This window comes from Schistocerca nitens, chromosome 1, assembly GCF_023898315.1.
Source record: "Schistocerca nitens isolate TAMUIC-IGC-003100 chromosome 1, iqSchNite1.1, whole genome shotgun sequence".
NCBI lineage: Eukaryota > Metazoa > Arthropoda > Insecta > Orthoptera > Acrididae > Schistocerca > Schistocerca nitens.
The window spans coordinates 306,158,542-306,179,929 of NC_064614.1; the positions used below are offsets into that span (position 1 = coordinate 306,158,542).

Consider the following 21,388-nt stretch of genomic DNA (forward strand, 5'->3'; position numbering starts at 1 on the left):
GTTGTAGGGAGATTGAATACTGTAATCCCCAAACCCTCCAAAAATAAGCAAAAAATATACCTATTCAAAAAAGCAGATAAAAATTCATTTGGCACCTTCCTAAGAGACAATCTCCACTCATTCCAAATTAATAGTATAAGTACAGACCAGGTGTCGCTTGAATTGAAAGAAATAGTATTTGCAGGAATTGAGAGATTTATACCAAATAAATTAACTAACGACAGAGCTGATCCTCCTTGGTACACAAAATGAGTTAGAACACTGTTGCAGAAACAACGAAACAACCATGCCAAATTTAAACAGACGCAAAATCCCCAAGATTGGCGATCTTTTACAGAAGCTCGAAATTTAGCGATCTTCAATGCGAGATGCTTGTAACAGTTTCCACAATGAAACTTTGTCTCAAAACCTGGCAGAAAATCCAAAGATATCCTGGTCGTATGTGAAGTATGTTAGTGGCAACAAACAATCACCTTCTCTGCGGGATAGCAATGGAGATGCTATCAAAGACAGTGCTGCCAAAGCCTTCCAAAATGCCTTAACAAAATAAGACAAAGTAAATATTCCAGAATTCGAATCGAGAACAGCTGCCAACATGAGTAACATAGAAGTACATGTCCTCGGAGTAGCGAAGCAACTTAAATCACTTAATAAAAGCAAGTCTTCTAGTCCAGGCTGTATACCAATTAGGTTCCTTTCGGAATATGTTGATGCATTAGCTCCACACTTAACAACCATATACTATCATTTTCTCGACGAAAGATCCATACCCTAAGACTGGATAGTTTCACAGGTCACACCAATATTCAAGAAAGGAGGTAGGAGTAATCCACAAAATTACAGGCCCATATCGTTAATATGCAGCAGGATTTTTGAACATATATTGTGTTCAAACATTATGAATTGCCTCAAAGAAAACTGTGTATCGACAAACAGTCAACATGGGTTTAGAAAACATTGTTCCTGTGAAACACAACTAGCTCTTTATTCAAATGGAGTGTCGAGTGCTATTGACAACGGAGTCCAGATCGATTCTGTATTTCTGGATTTCCAGAAGGCTTTTGACACTGTACCACACAAGCAGCTCATAGTGAAATTGCGCACTTAAGGAATATTGTCTCAGTTATGTGACTGGACCTGTAATTTCCTGTCAGAGGGGTCACAATTCGTAGTAATTGATGGATAGTCATCGAGTAAAACAGAAGTGATTTCTGGCATTCCCCAAGGTAGTGTTATACGCTCTTTGCTGATCCTTATCTATATAGACAATTTGGGAGACAATCTGAGCAGCCGTCTGAGGTTGTTTGCAGATGACGCTGTTGTTTATCCACTAATAAATTCATCAGAAGATCAAAACAAATTGCAAAATGGTTTTGAAAAGATATCTGAATGGTGCAAAAATTGGAAGTTGACCCAAAATAACGTTAAGTGTGAGGTCACCCACATGAGTGCTAAAAGGAATTAGTTAAACTTTGGTTAGATGATAAATCAGTCAGACCTCAAAGACATAAATTCAACTAAATACCTAGGCATTAGAATTACGAACAACTTAAATTGGAAAGAACACACAGAAAATGTTGTGGGGAATGCTAACCAAGACTTTGTTTTATTGGCAGGACACTTAGAAAATGTAACAGATCTACTAAGGAGACTGCCTACACTACGCTTGTCTGTACTCTTTTAGAATACTGCTGTGTTGTGTGGGATCATTACCAGGTAGGACTGACGGAGTACATCAAAATAGTTCAAAGAAGAGCAGCACATTTTGTATTATCGCAAAATATGGGAGAGATTGTCACTGAAATGATACAGGATTTGGGCTGGACATCATTAAAAGAAAGGCTTTTTCCATTGCGACGGAATCTTCTCACCAACTTTCTCCTCCGAATGCAAAAATATTTTGTTGACACTGACCTACAGAGGGAGAAATGGCCACCAATATAAAATAAGGGAAATCAGAGCTCGTACAGAAAGATATAGGTGTTCGTTCTTTCCGAGCGCTATACGAGATTGGAATAATAGAGAATTGTGAAGGTGGTTTGATGAACCCTCTGCCAGGCACTTAAATGTGATTTGCAGGGTATCCATGTAGATGTAGATGAATGGGTGTCTCAGTCTTCAGTTAGTTGAGGAAGCACGTTGAATGTGACACGCTCTCTTGAACATCTGCCATTCTACACCATGGAAAGTAATGAGTTCTTATCACGAGTGGCCACTGGAGACTAATACAGTGTCATCACTTCAAACCCACAGCATCATAACTTTAAACCCTGTCAAAATTATGAAGTCTCTGCAGAAGCATGCTCTGTTGCTGCCATTCAAAATACCCAATTCCATCCATACAAGTGCAGGCGAGGTTATGCTCACCTCCTCCTTTGACGAAAACAGCACCCCCCCTTCTTAACTTCCTTCCACATGGCACAAAGGTAAATGCACATCAATACTAATAAACCTGCCGCAAAGTGATCAAATCAAAACACCCATGGGCAGTTCATTTAATGGGTCATTCAGCTCTACGACAACGTAAGGCTCAATAGAGCAATTGCAGTCAAGGAGCTAATGGATTCATTAAAACAGTTCCTTACAGTTCAGATCTGTTTCCCTGCAATTATGCCATTTTTGGTGAGCTGAAGAAGGCCCGTCACCACCTTGTGGCGCAATCTAGTGTGTCAACAGTGCTGCGCAATAATTTCACCAGCTATTTTCCCCCCTCACACTGGACTAGTAAAACAGGCCTAAAATCTACGACTTGACTGAGTGAAACAGCAATCGTCAGCAAACCAAAAATTTCCTCATGCTAGCACAACTCGCGTAACTGCCAAAACACCATAAAAGAGCAAATGTAAGATAGGCAACAGTTCACACATGATGGGGATACAGCTCCATATGCAGTATGGGCTCCCCATTGCCATCTCTATGAAACATTGCAATTTCTTTGAAGATTGTTGTCTACACACTTACACATGCTTGGGACAAAACGACGACTGTACAAGAGACTGCGCGACTCATGTCATGAGTTTTCTGCAATGACAGGATTTGAAATAAATTTTGAAAACTTGTCAAAATGAAACTATTACACCACACACCATATTAAACAGAATATTTCTCATGTAGGAAGAAGCCCTGTATCTCATCATACAAGGTGGATAGCCGAAATTCTCTCTCATTTCACACCATTTTTGTTTTCTTTATAACAGAGTATAATGTTAAAGAGAGTGACTGGCATCTGAAGTATTCATATATCTCCTCCAAAGGTGTCTCTTGACAGATGAAGACGAAGTTTCTCGGCAGAAAAATAACATTTTTTGACGAGGTTCTCATGAATCATTTCTAGGATAAATGAAAGAGATGTACTATAAACAAAACTCTCCTGTGGAGGTATAGCAACATAAGTTAATCTGTAATGTCTTTATGCCAATTAAACAATTACTTTTAATATTATGTAGTAAATCCACTTCATTTTACTTCTGTGAAACTAAATAAATCAGTGATTTTTGTACATACTACACAAATCAAAAGTAAATACTAATATTACTTACATGCTGTAAATTTGGGTAAAATTAAATGGATCAGCTATTCCCTAATTTGTAAAACACCAAAGTTAAAATTCTGAGCATACCTCTGTTACTTGTTCTTCCTCATCTAGCTGCTCTGCTGAGGTAGCATTGAAACTTACAGGTCCTGAGCCATGATGTAAAGATGATGGTGGTGAAGGAATCCTGTACACCAGAAATGGCTGTATATCTTCAACAGGTACAGTTTGGCTTGTTACAAAACTTTGTATCTGTGAAAGTGAACTACTAATTGTCCAGTCCCGGACATCAGCTTGCACCCCACTCATTAACTGCCTCTGCAATAGGAAAACTGATGCTGGTACAAGAAACACACAATAAGACTCTTTAGTTGAATAAGTATCATTTGGTGTTTAAAATGGCTACTCCAAGAAGGAACCTAAACACGAACCACATAAATTTCTGCAACATTAACTAATCCTTGTAGGTCATCAACACAGCAGTACCGTACAATAGCAGCTACTTCCCTTGCATACTGAACAAACCACTGCACGAAGCGCCGACAAAAAATATCATCTCTCGCTGAAAACAACAAAGGTATCGAATAAATAGCTGACAGTGGCAACATATAATGAATACAGGAAAAAATAATACATAATGTTCACAAACCTTCAGACATGATGATATGAATTAATTCTGGTAATTTTATTTGGTTGTATTGGTTTACTGATAAAATTATGTCAACTTCATCTTTCACTTTAGCTTGACCCTGGAACATAAGACAAATATATTAGGAACACTAAGACTTTAATGGGATGAAAATTTGATTGTATCAATAGCAACATTCCCCTCCCCAAGTTTCTCTCATTATAGTTGGGTTTGCTAGTAACTTTGTCCAATCCCTTTTACATGTATGAAGGATGTTCCTCTTTACTTGCAGATATATCTGAAACATGAGGGGAGGGGGGGGGGAGGAGGACATCAGTATTAGGCAAATCATCCCTCACTCCCCCCCAGATTGCGAATGTGCTGTGAGCTACTTGTGACAAAAATTTCAAAGATTACTAACCAGAAGTTTCAGATGAGGACGCAATTCCTGTAAGAGTGCATGCACTGCAGCTGCTACATTTTCTTCAGAAGTATCTCTCCCCTGTAAGACTTTTTGCCTGATGAATTCTTGTAGACGTGGTCGTACTCTTGATAAAATACCAACACCACCCACTGACAACAGGATGATGTCATTGAAAGACATATTTTGTGCCTGAAAGAAAACAAAATCAAAGAATACAGAAAATTAAAACAGACAGTAAACAGAAGATGAACATGGGACGCATGAAAGTCACTTGACACAGCAAAGTATACATTCTTGACCTCATATTTTACAGAGATAACTTCAAAATTTTCCTCACTATGAAGCTCAAAACATTTCCTTTCTCCATTAACATTAGGGGTGTTCAATAAGTAATGCAACACTTTTTTTTCTGAAAGCATGTTAGTTTTATTCAGATTTACAATACAACAAATTATTGCCCACTCTTCTGGCCACGACACACTACTTTTTAACGTTATCTCCATTCAATGCGACAGCCTTACATCACCTTATTGGGAGGGCATATATGCCTGCATGGTAACACTCATCTGGTTGACATCAGAGCCAAAGCCTTGCTGCATCAAAAACCTCCCCATCAATCACATGATGCTTACTGAGGAATGCATCTTCCATGGTTTCAGTTGCCTGACACTACAGTCGTTCGTGCGCGCGCGCCCCTATCTGCGACTATATGGTGAATAGCAACTTTCCTTCTCATAATGTTGTTACATTCCAGCCTCGATTTTCCATTGTTTGATTTCCACTAGATAATTTAAATATACTGTAAACAGCAATGGCCATATAAGACCCCCACTGGAATTACTTCGACACATGTCTATCTCCTCCACTTCAGAATGTCATGTTGGGTTCTATTTGCTAGGAAGTATTGAATTCAGTTATAAACCTAGTCCAATACTTTGTACGCTCATACTGTTTTCACCAAACAACAGTGGGGAACTGTATCAAATGCCACCTGAATGCAAAGGAAGAGAGGAACACTGTGTCAACTTATGCGCAACTTTCTACGCTGGTTTGGAATTCTTAGACAAAAAGAGATGCCAGAATCCATATTAATTCTTACAGATGTTTTATTTCTCCAGAAAGTTCTATAATTAAACAAAAGTTTGATATAAGAAATGCAGACCAATAGTTATATGAATCTGTCCAATGACTCTTTTTGGAAACAGGTAAGACCTGTGCTTTTTTCCAGTTATTTGGTACCCATTGCTGCTCCAAGGAACCTAAAACAAAAATTGTTGCTCCAAGGAACTTAAAATAAAATGCTTTTACAAGGGATAATCAGTGTAACACCTTAGAGGTATTTCATCAAATGCTTTTCCACTATCAACCTATTTTACTATTATGTGATTGCTTTACTGCAATATCTACCTTTTCCACATTTGTGCAATTATTGGAAAAGAGAACCCATATTATCTTCCACAGTGAAATATTTTTGGGAGAGCAAATTCAGTATTTTGGCCTTTTGTCTTTCATTTTCTGTTTCAGTGTCAGTGGTCACTGAGTGTAATAGGTGATTCAGATTTGCTTACTAATTTATTTAAGAAAAGAGCCTTAGGATTTTTTTAGACAGATTAACAGGTAAAAATTCTGAATTCACTAAACACTCGTTGCATTTCTTTCTTTACATTTTTTCCTTTCCTTTTCTTGGCTATTGTTTATCAACAAGGCTTCGACTTCATTCGCGTTAATATCCTCTTTGCTTTTGTAGCATGCTTCCAATGAGGCTACTGAGCCACAGTAAGTCTTCTCCATCACACAAACTTGACCAGCATACAGACTACAGACTTATTCTACCACAATTTTAAATTTTATCCTTTTCTGATCCACATCTTCACCCTCAGAACTGAATATGTGACGAAGACTGCTTTTGCCTGATAAGTCTTCTGGAGCAAAAGTGTTTCTGTAATTTTTCTTAACAGACCTTCAACTACTGTAACAGTCTTATGGTTATTGATTCCTTCCTGTACCTTAACTGATACAAAAAGTTTTGGTCTGTTAGATACTACGCAGTGCACATTGGCCTCTTATGCTAGTTCTCTAACTGTTCAAAGAACTGTACTGTATCATTAAACAGTTCATTCTACTCCACAAAATTTTGCCCCTCATGTCAAAGGACAATGATATTTCTTTCTTAATTTGTTCAGAGACAAAAATTCATTTACCTTTGCCTTTGGTTAAAAAACCTACAACGTTCCACTGCAGTTAACTTCCCACTCCATTTTTGCCAAAATTACTATCAACTTGCCAATACATGAATTCCATGGTGAATGTAGAACAAGTTCAATAATTGTTACTGAAAATAAAATAACTTCCTTGATTTTATAAATGTGATGTGAGCATTATACAGCTGAGTGCAGAAGTCACATCTGCCAGCAGGAAATGCACATTTTGGATCAAAGTCAAATCCATTATATATGCTTGAGCTGTTACTGTAAGTGAAAACTTTTGTTATGCATATCATTATATGCAAATAGCAGGCAAGCTTCAGAAAATTAATAATAGAGTAAACTGGCTTAACATTTAACATTATCTTCCTGACAATCACTAGTAAATGGGGAGAGACATGTAGGAAAATTTTATTGATTTACAGAATTGTAATAAAAAAATTTGATAACTCTGTAAGTCAGGGGTGTTAATAAATGAATGAATAAGCATGTTTACTGAATAAGGGCAAAAGTTAACAAATGCTGAAGAAGTTGCTACCTGTATAATTACATGGAAGTAGTGTTAATTGGATTTTTGATGTGTTACAGCAACAACGGCCTTGCTGTGCTGGTACTGCGAACGGGTGAAAGCAAGGGGAAACTATGGCCGTAATTTTTCCCCGAGGGCATGCAGCTTTACCGTATGATTAAATAATGATGGCGTCCTCTTGGGTAAAATATTCCGGAGGTGAAATAGTCCCCCATTCGGATCTCCGGGCGGGGACTACTCAAGAGGATGTCGTTATCAGGAGAAAGAAAACTGGCGTTCTACGGATCGGAGCGTGGAATGTCAGGTCCCTTAATCGGGCAGGTAGGTTAGAAAATTTGAAAAGGGAAATGGATAGGTTAAAGTTAGATATAGTGGGAATTGTGAAGTTCGGTGGCAGGAGGAACAAGACTTCTGGTCAGGTGACTACAGGGTTATAAACACAAATTCAATTAGGGGTAATGCAGGAGTAGGTTTAATAATGAATAGGAAAATAGGAACGCGGGTAAGCTACTACAAACAGCTTAGTAAACGCATTATTGTGGCCAAGATAGATACGAAGCCCACACCTACTACAGTAGTACAAGTTTATATGCCAACTAGCTCTGCAGATGACGAAGAAATTGAAGAAATGTATGATGAAATAAAAGAAATTATTCAGATAGTGAAGGGAGACGAAAATTTAATAGTCATGGGTGACTGGAATTCGAGTGTAGGGAAAGGGAGAGAAGGAAACGTAGTAGGTGAATATGGATTGGGGCTAAGAAATGAAAGAGGAAGCCGCCTGGTAGAATTTTGCACATAGCATAACTTAATCATAGCTAACACTTGGTTCAAAAATCATAAAAGAAGGTTGTATACATGGAAGAATCCTGGAGATACTAAAAGGCATCAGATAGATTATATAATGGTAAGACAGAGATTTAGGAACAAGGTTTTAAATTGTAAGACATTTCCAGGGGCAGATGTGGACTCTGACCACAATCTATTGGTTATGACCTGTAGATTAAAACTGAAGAAACTGCAAAAAGGTGGGAATTTAAGGAGATGGGACCTGGATAAACTGAAAGAACCAGAGGTTGTACAGAGTTTCAGGGAGAGCATAAGGGAACAATTGACAGGAATGGGGGAAAGAAATACAGTAGAAGAAGAATGGGTAGCTTTGAGGGATGAAGTAGTGAAGGCAGCAGAGGATCAAGTAGGTAAAAAGACGAGGGCTAGTAGAAATCCTTGGGTAACAGAAGAAATATTGAATTTAATTGATGAGAGGAAAAAACGTAAAAATGCAGTAAATGAAGCAGGCAAAAAGGAATTCAAACGTCTCAAAAATGAGATCGACAGGAAGTGCAAAATGGCTAAGCAGGGATGGCTAGAGGACAAATATAAGGATGTAGAGGCTTATCTCACTAGGGTAAGATAGATACTGCCAACAGGAAAATTAAAGAGACCTTTGGAGATAAGAGAACCACTTGTATGAACATCAAGAGCTCAGATGGAAACCCAGTTCTAAGCAAAGAAGGGAAAGCAGAAAGGTGAAAGGAGTATATAGAGGGCTATACAAGGGCGATGTACTTGAGGACAATATTACGGAAATGGAAGAGGATGTAGATGAAGATGAAATGGGAGATACGATACTGTGTGAAGAGTTTGACAGAGCACTGAAAGACCTGAGTCGAAACAAGGCCCCCGGAGTAGACAACATTTCATTGAAACTACTGATGGCCTTGGGAGAGCCAGTCCTGACAAAACTCTACCATCTGGTGAGCAAGATGTATGAAACAGGCGAAATACCCTCAGACTTCAAGAAGAATATAATAATTCCAATCCCAAAGAAAGCAGGTGTTGACAGATGTGAGAATTACCGGACAATCAGTTTAATAAGCCACAGCTGCAAAATACTAACACGAATTCTTTACAGACGGATGGAAAAACTAGTAGAAGCCGACCTCGGGGAAGATCAGTTTGGATTCCGTAGAAATACTGGAACACGTGAGGCAATACTGACCTTACGACTTATCTTAGAAGAAAGATTAAGGAAAGGCAAACCTACGTTTCTAGCATTTGTAGACTTAGAGAAAGCTTTTGACAATGTTGACTGGAATACTCTCTTTCAAATTCTAAAGGTGGCAGAGGTAAAATACAGGGAGCGAAAGGCTATTTACAATTTGTACAGAAACCAGATGGCAGTTATAAGAGTCGAGGGGCATGAAAGGGAAGCAGTGGTTGGGAAAGGAGTGAGACAGGGTTGTAGCCTCTCCCCGATGTTATTCAATCTGTATATTGAGCAAGCAGTAAATGAAACAAAAGAAAAATTCGGAGTAGGTATTAAAATCCATGGAGAAGAAATAAAAACTTTGAGGTTCGCCGATGACATTGTAATTCTGTCAGAGACAGCAAAGGACTTGCAAGAGGAGTTGAACAGAATGGATGGTGTCTTGAAGGGAGGATATAAGATGAACATCAACAAAAGCAAAACGAGGATAATGGAATGTAGTCGAATTAAGTCGGGTGATGTTGAGGGTATTAGATTAGGAAATGAGACACTTAAAGTAGTAAAGGAGTTTTGCTATTTGGGGAGCAAAATAACTGATGATGGTTGAAGTAGAGAAGATATAAAATGTAGACTGGCAATGGCAAGGAAAGCGTTTCTGAAGAATAGAAATTTGTTAACATCGAGTGTAGATTTAAGTGTCAGGAAGTCGTTTCTGAAAGTATTTGTATGGAGTGTAGCCATGTATGGAAGTGAAACATGGACGATAAATAGTTTGGACAAGAAGAGAATAGAAGCTTTCGAAATGTGGTGCTACAGAAGAATGCTGAAGATTAGATGGGTAGACCTCACAACTAATGAGGAAGTATTGAATAGGATTGGGGAGAAGAGAAGTTTTTGGCACAACTTGACCAGAAGAAGGGATCGGTTGGTAGGACAAATTCTGAGGCATCAATGGATCACCAATTCAGTACTGGAGGGCAGCGTGGAGGGTAAAAATCGTAGGGGGAGACCAAGAGATGCATACACTAAGCAGATTCAGAAGGATGTAGGTTGCAGTAGGTACTGGGAGATGAAGAAGCTTGCACAGGATAGAGTAGCATGGAGAGCTGCATCAAACCAGTCTCAGGACTGAAGACAACAACAACAACAACAGCAACAAGTCTATAATAAGAAACAGAAATTGTCAACTATTTTAAAACTCCGGGTTGGAATATCAACAGTACTAGGAAAAGGATAGATTGGTACTCAAAATAAAGATGACCCTTTGAGTTGCAGACAGGCACAAAGAAAAGACTGTTCCACATTATAGCTTTTGGCCAAAGCCTTCTTCAGCAAAGGAAAATCACACACACACACACACACACACACACACACACACACACAAGCAAGCAAGCAAGCAAGCAAACCTCACGCTCCACATGACTTACCATTGGCAACTCCAATCGGAATGTGGCTGTCACAAGAATAGCAATCTGGAGTGGGGGGGAGGAGGAGGAGAGATAGCATGGTGTGGGTAGGGGGAGAGAAGAGTGCTGTCTGGCAGTACACACAGGAAGGACTGACGAGGCTATGAGGTGCAGGTGGAAGGTGGGGTGTGGGGGAGAACATGGGAAGCGGAAGAGGTCAAGAGCAGGGAAGACGAAAGGGTGGGCAGGTGTACTTGCAGGGGGCTACATACAATGAGGGTTCAAAGACATGAAAGAGGAGAAAGTGATAGGACAGAGAGCATGGAAACTGTTGGATGGTGGATGTGAGGACAGTACGTCACTGTAGGTTGAGGATGACATAATTTCGTCAGGAGAGTGCTGGGATGATTTCAGGAGCGGGAATGTGTCTTAAGGATAACTCCCACTTTCACAGCTGGTGGTGGAGGGGAGGATCCTGATGGCCTGGGTTGAGAAGCAGCCACTGAAAACATGCATGCCCCCCTGACGCTCGCTTTCCAGTTGGAGCTACAAGTGGTAAGTGTCATGTGTGCACGAGGTGTGCTTGCTTGTGTTAATGTGTGTGTGTGTGTGTGTTTTCTTTGCTGAAAAAGGCTTTGACCACAGCTATAATTTGTAACCATCTTCTTGCTGTGCCTGTCTGCAACTTAACGTGTCATCTTTGCACTGAGCAGTAATCAACCCTTTTCTTAACATTGTCAACTATGTCAAAATTGAAACTTCTTGGCAGATTAAAACTGTGTGCCCGACCAAGATTCGAACTCGGGACCTTTGGCTTTCGCGGGCAAGTGCTCTACCATCTGAGCTACCCAAGCACGACTCACGCCCGGTCCTCACAGCTTTACTTCTGCCAGTATCTCGTCTTCTACCTTCCAAACTTTACAGAAGCTCTCCTGCGAACCTTGCAGAACTAGCACTTCTGAAAGAAACGATACTGCGGAGACATGGCTTAGCCACAGCCTGGAGGTTGTTTCCAGAATGAGGATTCATATCAGCGCACACTCCGCTGCAGAGTGAAAATCTCATTCTGGAAACAATCTCCAGGCTGTGGCTACCGTATTTACTCGAACCTAAGCCGCAGTTTTTTTCCTGTTTTTGTAATACAAAAAACCGCCTGCGGCTTAGAATCGAGTGCAAAGCAAGCGGAAGTTCAGAAAAAATGTTGGTAGGTGCCGCCACAACTAACTTCTGCCGTCGAATATATGTACCGCTACACAGGCATGCTTTGTAGGCACAGAGATAAATACTGGCGCCAAAACCTCTGCGTCATTAAAAAAAAAAAGGTGGAAGTCCAGCTTTTTTTTCTACGCCCCGAGTTTCGACCACTGCATTTTCATACATTATCCAACGAAGTAAATACATATTCCGTATTGTTCATCTTCGAATGTAGCAGAATTTCTATGTACTACGAAAATCCGACTGGCAAGACTGTTGCCAATAGGAACCTGATGAAACGTGAATCACATGCAGTATTCTCTTCACCATAAGAATAATATGAATATAAACGTTTTGCCATGTATTCTTTCGTGTTTGCTGCTATCTCATTTAAATCCTGTCTGCCTAATAAACTACGAAACTACAGTGAGACAACAGCAAACACAGAAGAATATATGTATCGTGTCATGTGTATATTCGTATTATTCATATGCCTAATAGTGATACAGTCAGAAATGAAGCACGGCAACTGACTAGATTTTTAAATCTAAGGTGACTAATTTCTGTGCAGAATTTGATGTACTAAAGAAGCGGCCGCAAAGATTTTCAAATGGAGAAAATTTTTTGCCTAACTCTCGTTCAGAATATGTTGTATCATACGCAGTCTATTATTTGGTTCTTGTTTATCATTATCAAAGAAAGCAGCAGTGTAAGTAACAACAAATAGCAGTCGTTTGCCATTGTTTCGCTAATGAGATGATACCTCTCCTTTTTTTTTTTATTGTAAGCGGCAGTAGCACGCACAAAAGCAAGCCATGCCGCGAGCAGCGACAGGCCGTAAACACGCACTATCAGATTGCGACAAACAATGCATGACGCAGTACAGTAATGCATTTTCAGCTTAGAGTGGATGTAAACACCTATAACAAAGAAAACGGCACTTATCAGATCAAAGCAAAATAAGCAATCAATTCAAACCAGACGAAGCACGTGAAAAAGGAATGGTACCCGTATAAATATGGACAGAGCGTCTGACGCATAGCAATGGCTACCTGGTAAAGCTTAACTGCTAAGCTTACGACTCAAACCAAACTACTGTAGCTGTTTCATCTTTCATTCGACTAAATTGTGTCTCATGGACCAACTTTGTTTCGATTTGGAGGTGCGGCCTAAAACTTTTTTCTCCCCTTGAATTTCGAGTCTCAAATTTCAGGTGCGGCTTAGATTCGGGAATTTTTTTTTTCCCTTTATTTAGAGTCTCATTTTTCAGGTGTGGCTTAGTTTCGAGTGCGGCTTAGATTCGAGTAAATACGGTAAGCCATGTCTCCACAGTATCCTTTCTTTCAGGAGCGCTAGTTCTGCAAGGTTCGCAGGAGAGATTCTGCAAAATTTGGAAGGTAGGAGACGAGATACTGGCAGAAGTAAAGCTGTGAGGACCGGGCGTGAGTCGTGCTTGGGTAGCTCAGATGGTAGAGCACTTGCCCGCGAAAGGCAAAGGTCCCGAGTTCAAGTCTCGGTCGGGCACACAGTTTTAATCTGCCAGGAAGTTTCATATCAGCGCACACTCCGCTGCAGAGTGAAAATCTCATTATGTGAAAATTAAATTTCTATTTAAAACTTATGTAACATTGTATCAATGAAAATAATCAATTTCTGAAAATATAACGTAACTTGATAAATAAAAAAAATCCACCCACCACGCAACGGCAGGAGAACACACAAATAGAGGTATTAAAGTTTTCCTTTTTTTTCTATATCTTTCATTTTCTGACCTGTCTATTTTTCATTGTCCTCTCCCACCTGTATCACATGCAATGCACATAGTGTTCCCCTAATATTAACTCATGCACAATGTTTTTGTAGTAATCTCTGTCTTGCGTATTAACATATCTTCCACATTTAAGCTCTCAGGTTTTCAAATTTTTTCCAGTGTAGCCTCCAATAATGTCTTTCCTTATTATCCTGGACTTCTGGGCGACTCTTTCAAGCTCTATCCCCTTCCCTAAATGTCACCAGTTCTGTTCCTACACTCCTCTTCCTTCCCCTTCAACCTCTTTGCTGGAAGGAAGAGACAATGGCTCAGAAAAGTTTTAATACCTTCGCGTGCGTGCGTGTGTGTGTGTGTGTGTGTGTGGTACGGGAGGGGGGGGGGGGGGGGAGCACACTCAATAGTTTTCATTGGTTTTCATAGTTTCATTTAAATATGTACAATACCAAGATTAATTATCACACAAATGCCAGTTGAGACACTGTAAGATCAACTGACAATCTCAAGACCAATATTTTTGTGACTAACATATAAATGCGCTTTCTTTTAATGGCATGACAACATGGCATTATTGTAATGAGTTTATAGAGTATATGATAACTGCTGATACAAATGGAAATTGAGACTTGATCCGACCTTCACGTGGTGACTGTCTCTGGGCTGATTATTCTTGCAAAAATGCTTCAACATACTTACAAATGAGCAAAATTATAATTGTTAATCACTGCATATTCAGATATTTTTACAGAACTAACATAAGATTATACTTTGTATTATTAACAAGAAAATTCATTAGAAACACGAGAGAAAATGAGATAGTAAAACAAATTGGGCAGCTACATCTAAATGATTACTCCGCTATTCACAATAAAGTGCCTGGCAGAGCGTTCAATAAACCACCTTCAAGCTGTCTGTCTACCGTTCCATTCTAGAATGGTGCACGGGAAAAACAAGCACTTAAATATTTCTTTGTGAGCCCTGATTTCTCTTATTTTATCATGATGACAATTTCTTCCTATATAGGTGGGTGCCAATAGGATGTTTTCGCAATCGCAGGAGAAAACTGGTGATTGAAATTTCATGAGACGATCCCATCGCAACGAAAAACGCCTTCGTTTTAATGACTGCCCCTCCAATTCATGTATCATGTCTGTGGCACTATCTCCCCTATTTCGCGGTAATACAAAATGAGCTGTCCTCCTTTGTACTTTTTTTATGTCATCCGTCAGTCCTACCTGATGCAGATCCCACACCACAAAGCAATACTCCAGAAGAGGGCGGACAAGTGGGATGTAAGCAGTCTCTTTAGTAGACCTGTTGCACCTTCTACGTGTTCTGCCAACAAATCACGGTTTTTGCTTTGCTCTACCCACAACATTATCTATGTGATCGTTCCAATTTAGGTTATTTGTAATTGTAACGCCTAAATATTTAGCTGAATTTACAGCCCTCAGATTTGTCTGACTTATCACGTAGTCGAAATTTAGTGGATTTGTTTTAGTATTCATGTGAATAACTTCACACTTTTCTTCATCCAGGATCAATTGCTACTTTTCGCACCATGCATATAGCTTATCCAAATCATTTTGCAATTCGTTTTGTACAAGACGGTAAATGACAGCATCATCTGCAAACAATCTAAGATGGCTACTGAGATTGTCTCCTATATCATTAATATAGATCAGGAACAATAGAGGGCCTATAACACTTCCTTGGGGAATGCCAGATATTACTTCTGTTTTACTTGATGACATTCCATCTTTTACTACGAACTGTGACCTTTCTGACAGGAAATCGCAAATCCAGTAGCACAACTGAGGCGATATACCATAGGCACGCAGTTTGGTTAAAAGACGCTTATAAGAAACGATTCGAAAGCCTTCTAGAAATCTAAAAATATGGAATCAATTTGACATCCCTGTCAATAGCACGCATTACTTCACGAGTATAAAGAGCTAGTTTCGTAAGAATGATATTTTCTGAATCCGTGCCGACTATGTGTCAATCATTTTCTTCGAGATGCTTCATAATGTTCGAACACAGTATATGTTCCAAAACCCTACTGCAAATCCATGTTAGTGATACGGCTTGTAATTCAACAGATTACTCGTACTACCCTTTTTGGGTATTGGTGTGACTTGAGTAATTTTCCAGTGTTTAGGTATGGATCTTTCTGTGAGCAAGCGGTTGTATATAATTGCTAAATGTGGAGCTATTGTTTTAGCATACTCTGACAGGAACCTGAAAGGTATACAATCTCAACCAGAAGCCTTGACTTTACTAAGTGATTTACACTGCTTTGCGACACCGAGGATATCTACTTCTATGTTTCTCATCTTGGCAGTTGTTCTTGATTGGAATTCAGGAATATTTACTTCGTCTTCTTTGTTGTAGAAGTTTCAGAAAACAGTGTTTAATAACTGTGCCTTAGTCGCACTGTCATCAGTGACTTCATCGTTTTTATCACACAGTGAAGGCACTGATTGTGTCTTGCCACTGGTGTGCTTTATGTATGACCAGAATCTCTTTGGGTCTTCTGCCAGATTTCGAGACAGAGTTTCATTATGGAAATTATTAAAAGCATCTCGTATTGAAGTACATGCTGTATTTCAAACTTCTGTAAAACTATGCCAGTCTTGGGGATTTTGCGTTCTTTTAAATTGGACATGCTTTTTTGCTGCTTCTGCAACAGCAATCTGACCATTTTTGTGTACTTTGGGGGATCAGTACCGATACTAACTCTTTGAAATCATTTCACAACTTCTCTATGCTTACATGATCATATTGGAAGGAGTGAATACTGTCTCTTAAAAAGGTGTTAAGAGCATTTTTATCAGCATTTTTAAATAGATATACTTTGCATTTCTTTTTGATGGTTGTAGCTGTTACAGCATTCAGCCTAGCAGCAACTGCCTTGTAGTCACTAATCCCTGCATTCGTCACGATACTCACTATTCGTTCAGCATTATTTGTTGCTAAAAGGTCAACTAATGCTTTCACAACCATTTACGCTTCGAGTGGGCTCATGAACTAATTGTTCAAAATAATTTTCTGAGAAGGCATGCAGTAAAATTCTGGATGACGTTTTATGCTTTCTGCTAGCTTTAAACTTATAATTTTTCCAGCATATCGAGGGTAAATTGAAGTCACCACCAACTATAATTGTATGAGTGTGGTGCCTATTTCTAATGAGACTGAAATTCCCTTTGAACTGTTCAGCAACTATATTTTCCGAGTCAGAAAAACGATCCATTTAATAGTTTAGTCCGACTGTCAAGTATAACCTCTACCCATACTATTTCGCAGGAACTAGCTATTTCAAATTCACTACAAAGCAAACTACTTCTGACAGAAATAAATACTTCACCACCAACTGTGTTTAATCTATCCTTTCTAAACACTGTTACATCGTTTGAAAAAAAATTTTGGCTGAACTTATTTCCAGCTCTGGCCACTTTTCTGTACCTGTAACTATTTGAGCTTCAGTGCTTTCTATTAGGGCTTGGAGCTCTGGTTCTTCCCCAACACAGCTATGACAATTTACAACTACAATACCGATCGTTCTAGAACTAACTTACTGTGATTTTACCTGTCCCCTTTTAGACGGATGCCCTTTCTGTGGTTCCCTGGGACCCTCTAACCCAAAAAACCATCAATTCCCTTCCACACGGCCCCTGCTACCCATGTAGCCGCTTCCTGTGTGTAGTGGACTCCTGACCTATTAAGTGGAACCCGGAAACCCACCACCCGATGCCGCAAGTCAAGGAATATGCAGTCTTCACAGTCACAGAACTGCCTCTGATTCAGACCCTCCACTCGGCTTTGCACCAAAGGATCACAGTCTGTTCTATCGACAATGCTGCAGTTGGTGAGCTCCGCCTTAATCTCACAAGCAAGACTGGCAGCCTTTACCATTTCCGCTAGCCGCCCTAAATCAGAGAGCATCTCGTCCTATCCAAAGCGACACACAACATTGGTACTGACATGAGCCGCTACCTGCAGTTGGTGGCACCCTGTACTCTTCATGGCATCTGGAAGCACCCTTTCCACATCCAAAATGACTCCTCCTGGTATGCACACAGAGTGCACACTGGCTTCCTTCCCCTCCTTGGCAGCCATGTTCCTAAGGGGACCCATTACACGCCTGATGTTTGAGTCCCAACTACCAGCAAATCTACATGCCCAAACCCTGCAGGCCGAGAAGCTTGCTCTGGAACAGGGTGGATGACTGCACCTGGCTCAGAGACATTGTCAGCCACAGATAACACCCGAAACCTGTTCGCCAAATGAGCTGGGTAGGCCCTGCAATCAGCCTGCTGGAAAGTTTTTCGCTGCCTGCCAGACTTTGGAATGATCTCCCACTCGACCACAGGTGAGGGGTCAACCTCAGTGCAGGCAGTATCCAGGGCAGCCACAGCAGTGGGCCAAATGGGGGACACGTGGGACGTGCTCGACGTCCTTTGCATCCTTGGTGTGTCACCTTACAGGCCAAAAGCTATATTTGTGACAGTCTTTTTGTTGTGCCTATCTGCGACTCAGCATCTCCGCTATATATGGTGAGTAGTAACTTTTCTTTTCACAATATTGTTAAAATAATAGTGACACTACAAGAACTGTTAAGCTAGAAGTGATTTTTTCAAAGGTCAATTGCAATTATGTGACTATTATCTAGTGCAAAACCCAAATTCTCATCCATTAAGAGCTTTTTCGTAGGATGGGGAAAGGAGCTGGGAAAGCACTGTGATGAATAACTCCCACGTTCCAACAGTGCCCACATGGGATTTGTATTTCCTAGCAGCAGCATTGTGTGACACTGGTGGGCTACATAAGGGGTGCAGCTGTCCCTGCACTGGCCACAGGACAGAAATGCACTGTGATGTCTTGGGTTTGAGTTGGAGGTCACACCAACTGTCAGGCCAGCATGGCCATCATTGTCTCTGTGTGGTGGGCAATTTAAGCTGGCAGATGACTAAAGTGTTGACAGATGTAGTGAGACTCCATGCCAGCTGTTGTCACCAGTTATGCCGTAGACACTAGCAATGCTCCTTTTGAGGAATTTTTGAACCAGCTCTATTATTCGGATAATTACTACTAAATGCAAACCAGTAGTTTGTTCAATCCACACTCAGGGCTGTGTGTTGATAAGTTGTAATCTAAACAAATCATGCGTGATACTTATTGTGTGCTTAAAAAATATTGTGAAACATAGGGCATGTATCCAACTCAGTCCTATCACTATCCTACAGCCCTGAAACAGTATGTATGTGGATGTAGATAAACATGACAGTCACTAGGAATTAAAACATGGTCTTCTGGTCAGGGAATAAAATCGCCAGCCACCAGACCACAGGAGAGGTAACAAAAAAATTTATGAACTCTTAATATACAACATTTTTGGCAAATAACAGTTTAGAATCCAAAGCCCAATGTCAAACAAGGAGACTACATTCACCTAGATAGATGACAGAATATCATCATAATCATCTATTTAACAAAATAATAATCAGAAAGTAGTTGGTACTATAAGCAGATCACAAACTTAATAGCAAATCTTTAATTTTAGATTTAATAAAGTGCCTTACTTAGCTACAGTTTCAGTACACATATCTACACCGTGGGTTATTTAAAATTAGAAACTATACATTTTCATTCACTAATTAGCTATTGTATCATTTTTTAGGAAAATTCTAGTAACAGTGATAAATTTCCAGAAAAGAATTGTAAGATACACTTTTTAAAGGAATAATTCTTACTGATACCATTAATATTCTCTGGAAATACAAATATTTCTCTTTTATCAATGAAACAGTGTGGAAAGCACAATTATGATTCTAGGACCAAAAACAGCCTGTACAAAGTGGTTTAACATTTATAAAGAAAGAGGTCAGATTTATGGACATATCTTTACTCACAAACCTGTCATAGCATATTAAATATCTTGTGCACAATAAAGTCACATTCAAGAATGAATTAAAGAATTTTCTATCAGGCACATCCAACACCATTGAAGAGTATCCTCATACTGACTTTAGCATTGTAATATATAATGTTTTATGAAGTTGAGTCATTCTATTGTACCACACTTCAGTAAAATCTACATCTTTGATTTATCCTCAAATTATAGGGAGCACACTCAATGGGATACATAGAATATGAGTCATGTAATCTACATCTACATACTGTCACTGAAGAAACAATACTGTGTAACAGTCTTTTTCAAATCTCTCTCCGTTGCCATGCTCGAGTCAGTGACCTACTGTTACTGTAGAAATTGCAAATTTTCAGTTCTTTACCATGAAAATGAAATGAAAGAATACTACATAAATAAAATGAGGTAAAAAAGAGTTGTGAATTCCAAGTAATTGCATAATGAATCTGCTCACCAAGCCGCAGCAGGAGAATACACATATGAAAGTATTTGAATTTACATTAAATTTTCAAAAACAGATAATTTTTGTTGAATTAATTCCATTGTGAATGATATATTCCATAGCTGGAGAATCTTAAGATCTGTGGGTCTGTTCACAGATGCTGCTGTTGCCTAGCAAAGTCAGAGGACTAGAGAGAAATGAGGGAAGATCTGCAGATGACTGACGAATGTTGAAGTGGTTGGCAGCTGTCAATCACTCGAAATCTAATCTACTTTTGTCAATTATGTTGAAGTACGCAAAGATTTCTTACTCGGTGAAGAGACTGTCTTGTAAAAAGGTGCCCATTTCTATCAGCTGAAGCCTAGAGTCAGGAACTGCTTTCAAACATGCAGAGAAACTTAAAATGCAATAACTTAGTGCTGTGATTGCACGCACTTTCGCATTTATACAGCAAATTAACACAGAATTAGTTATGCAATATTGTTTCCCCATGCTACTTCACGGTCTGTAGCTGAGGGTACTTCTAGTACAAAACACTTCCCCTATTTCTTGTTCAACTTGTGAATGGTGTGTGGAAGCAACTGGTGCTGAGTCTCCACATGAAAATTTTTATGATTTTACAATTTTGGTTAAGCCATGAAATTGATGTGTGACGAAAGAATATGTTTCCAGATTCTTCTGGGAATGTCTGTACTCATAATTTTAATGGTGAACCTTTGTGATGCTCAATGCTTCTCTTGCAGTTATTTGCCAATGGACTTGGATGAGCATCTCAGTAATACTGTTGTGTGTATTAAGTGAAAGCATGTTGAAATGTGAAGCTATGCTTGCAATCTTCACTATTTCCTCATTTAATCCTACCTGTTACGAGTACTGGACTATCATGCAATCTCAAGAATTAGCCAAACAAGTGTTTTGTAGACCATTTATTTTTTTTAAATCAATTTCAGCCTTATATCAGATTTTTCTCGAACCCTTTGAAGTCACTTATTGGCAACAGTGCAATCAATAATGGTCTTTCAGGCTATTTATGCAGATTACATTAATTTATTAAAAAGATGTCAACTTTTTAAGACTGAAAAGTTTATTTCCAGATATGTAATGTAAAAATGTAAATAATGGAAGGAATAAAGGTAATCACTCACTGAATAGCTGTGGTATTGAGCAATCATGATGCCCATAAATAAGGCTGAAAACTGTAGGACATTTCAGCAGCATATTAATGTAATACATCCCAGATGGAATACTTATGCAACTCATTTGATGCTTATAAAATTGCATCCCATCTAACAAACACGAACATACAATAACATGAAGCAGACAAAAGGTTGATGCTAGTGTC

At 39.3% G+C, this 21,388-nt stretch overlaps 1 protein-coding gene across 7 annotated transcripts in view; it reads right to left on the bottom strand.

Annotated features, from left to right (window-relative positions):
• Positions 1 to 21,388, bottom strand: part of LOC126248448 (large proline-rich protein BAG6) — a 250,397-nt gene that overhangs the window by 43,888 nt on the left and 185,121 nt on the right. For all 7 annotated transcript variants that reach the window (XM_049949481.1, XM_049949489.1, XM_049949436.1 and 4 more), the window contains 4 exons: positions 4,582 to 4,773; positions 4,182 to 4,281; positions 3,964 to 4,094; positions 3,620 to 3,850 (listed from right to left, as the gene is read on the bottom strand). In XM_049949481.1, the coding sequence (XP_049805438.1) occupies positions 3,620 to 3,850; positions 3,964 to 4,094; positions 4,182 to 4,281; positions 4,582 to 4,773 (654 nt within the window). The remainder of the gene's footprint in view (positions 1 to 3,619; positions 3,851 to 3,963; positions 4,095 to 4,181; positions 4,282 to 4,581; positions 4,774 to 21,388) is intronic.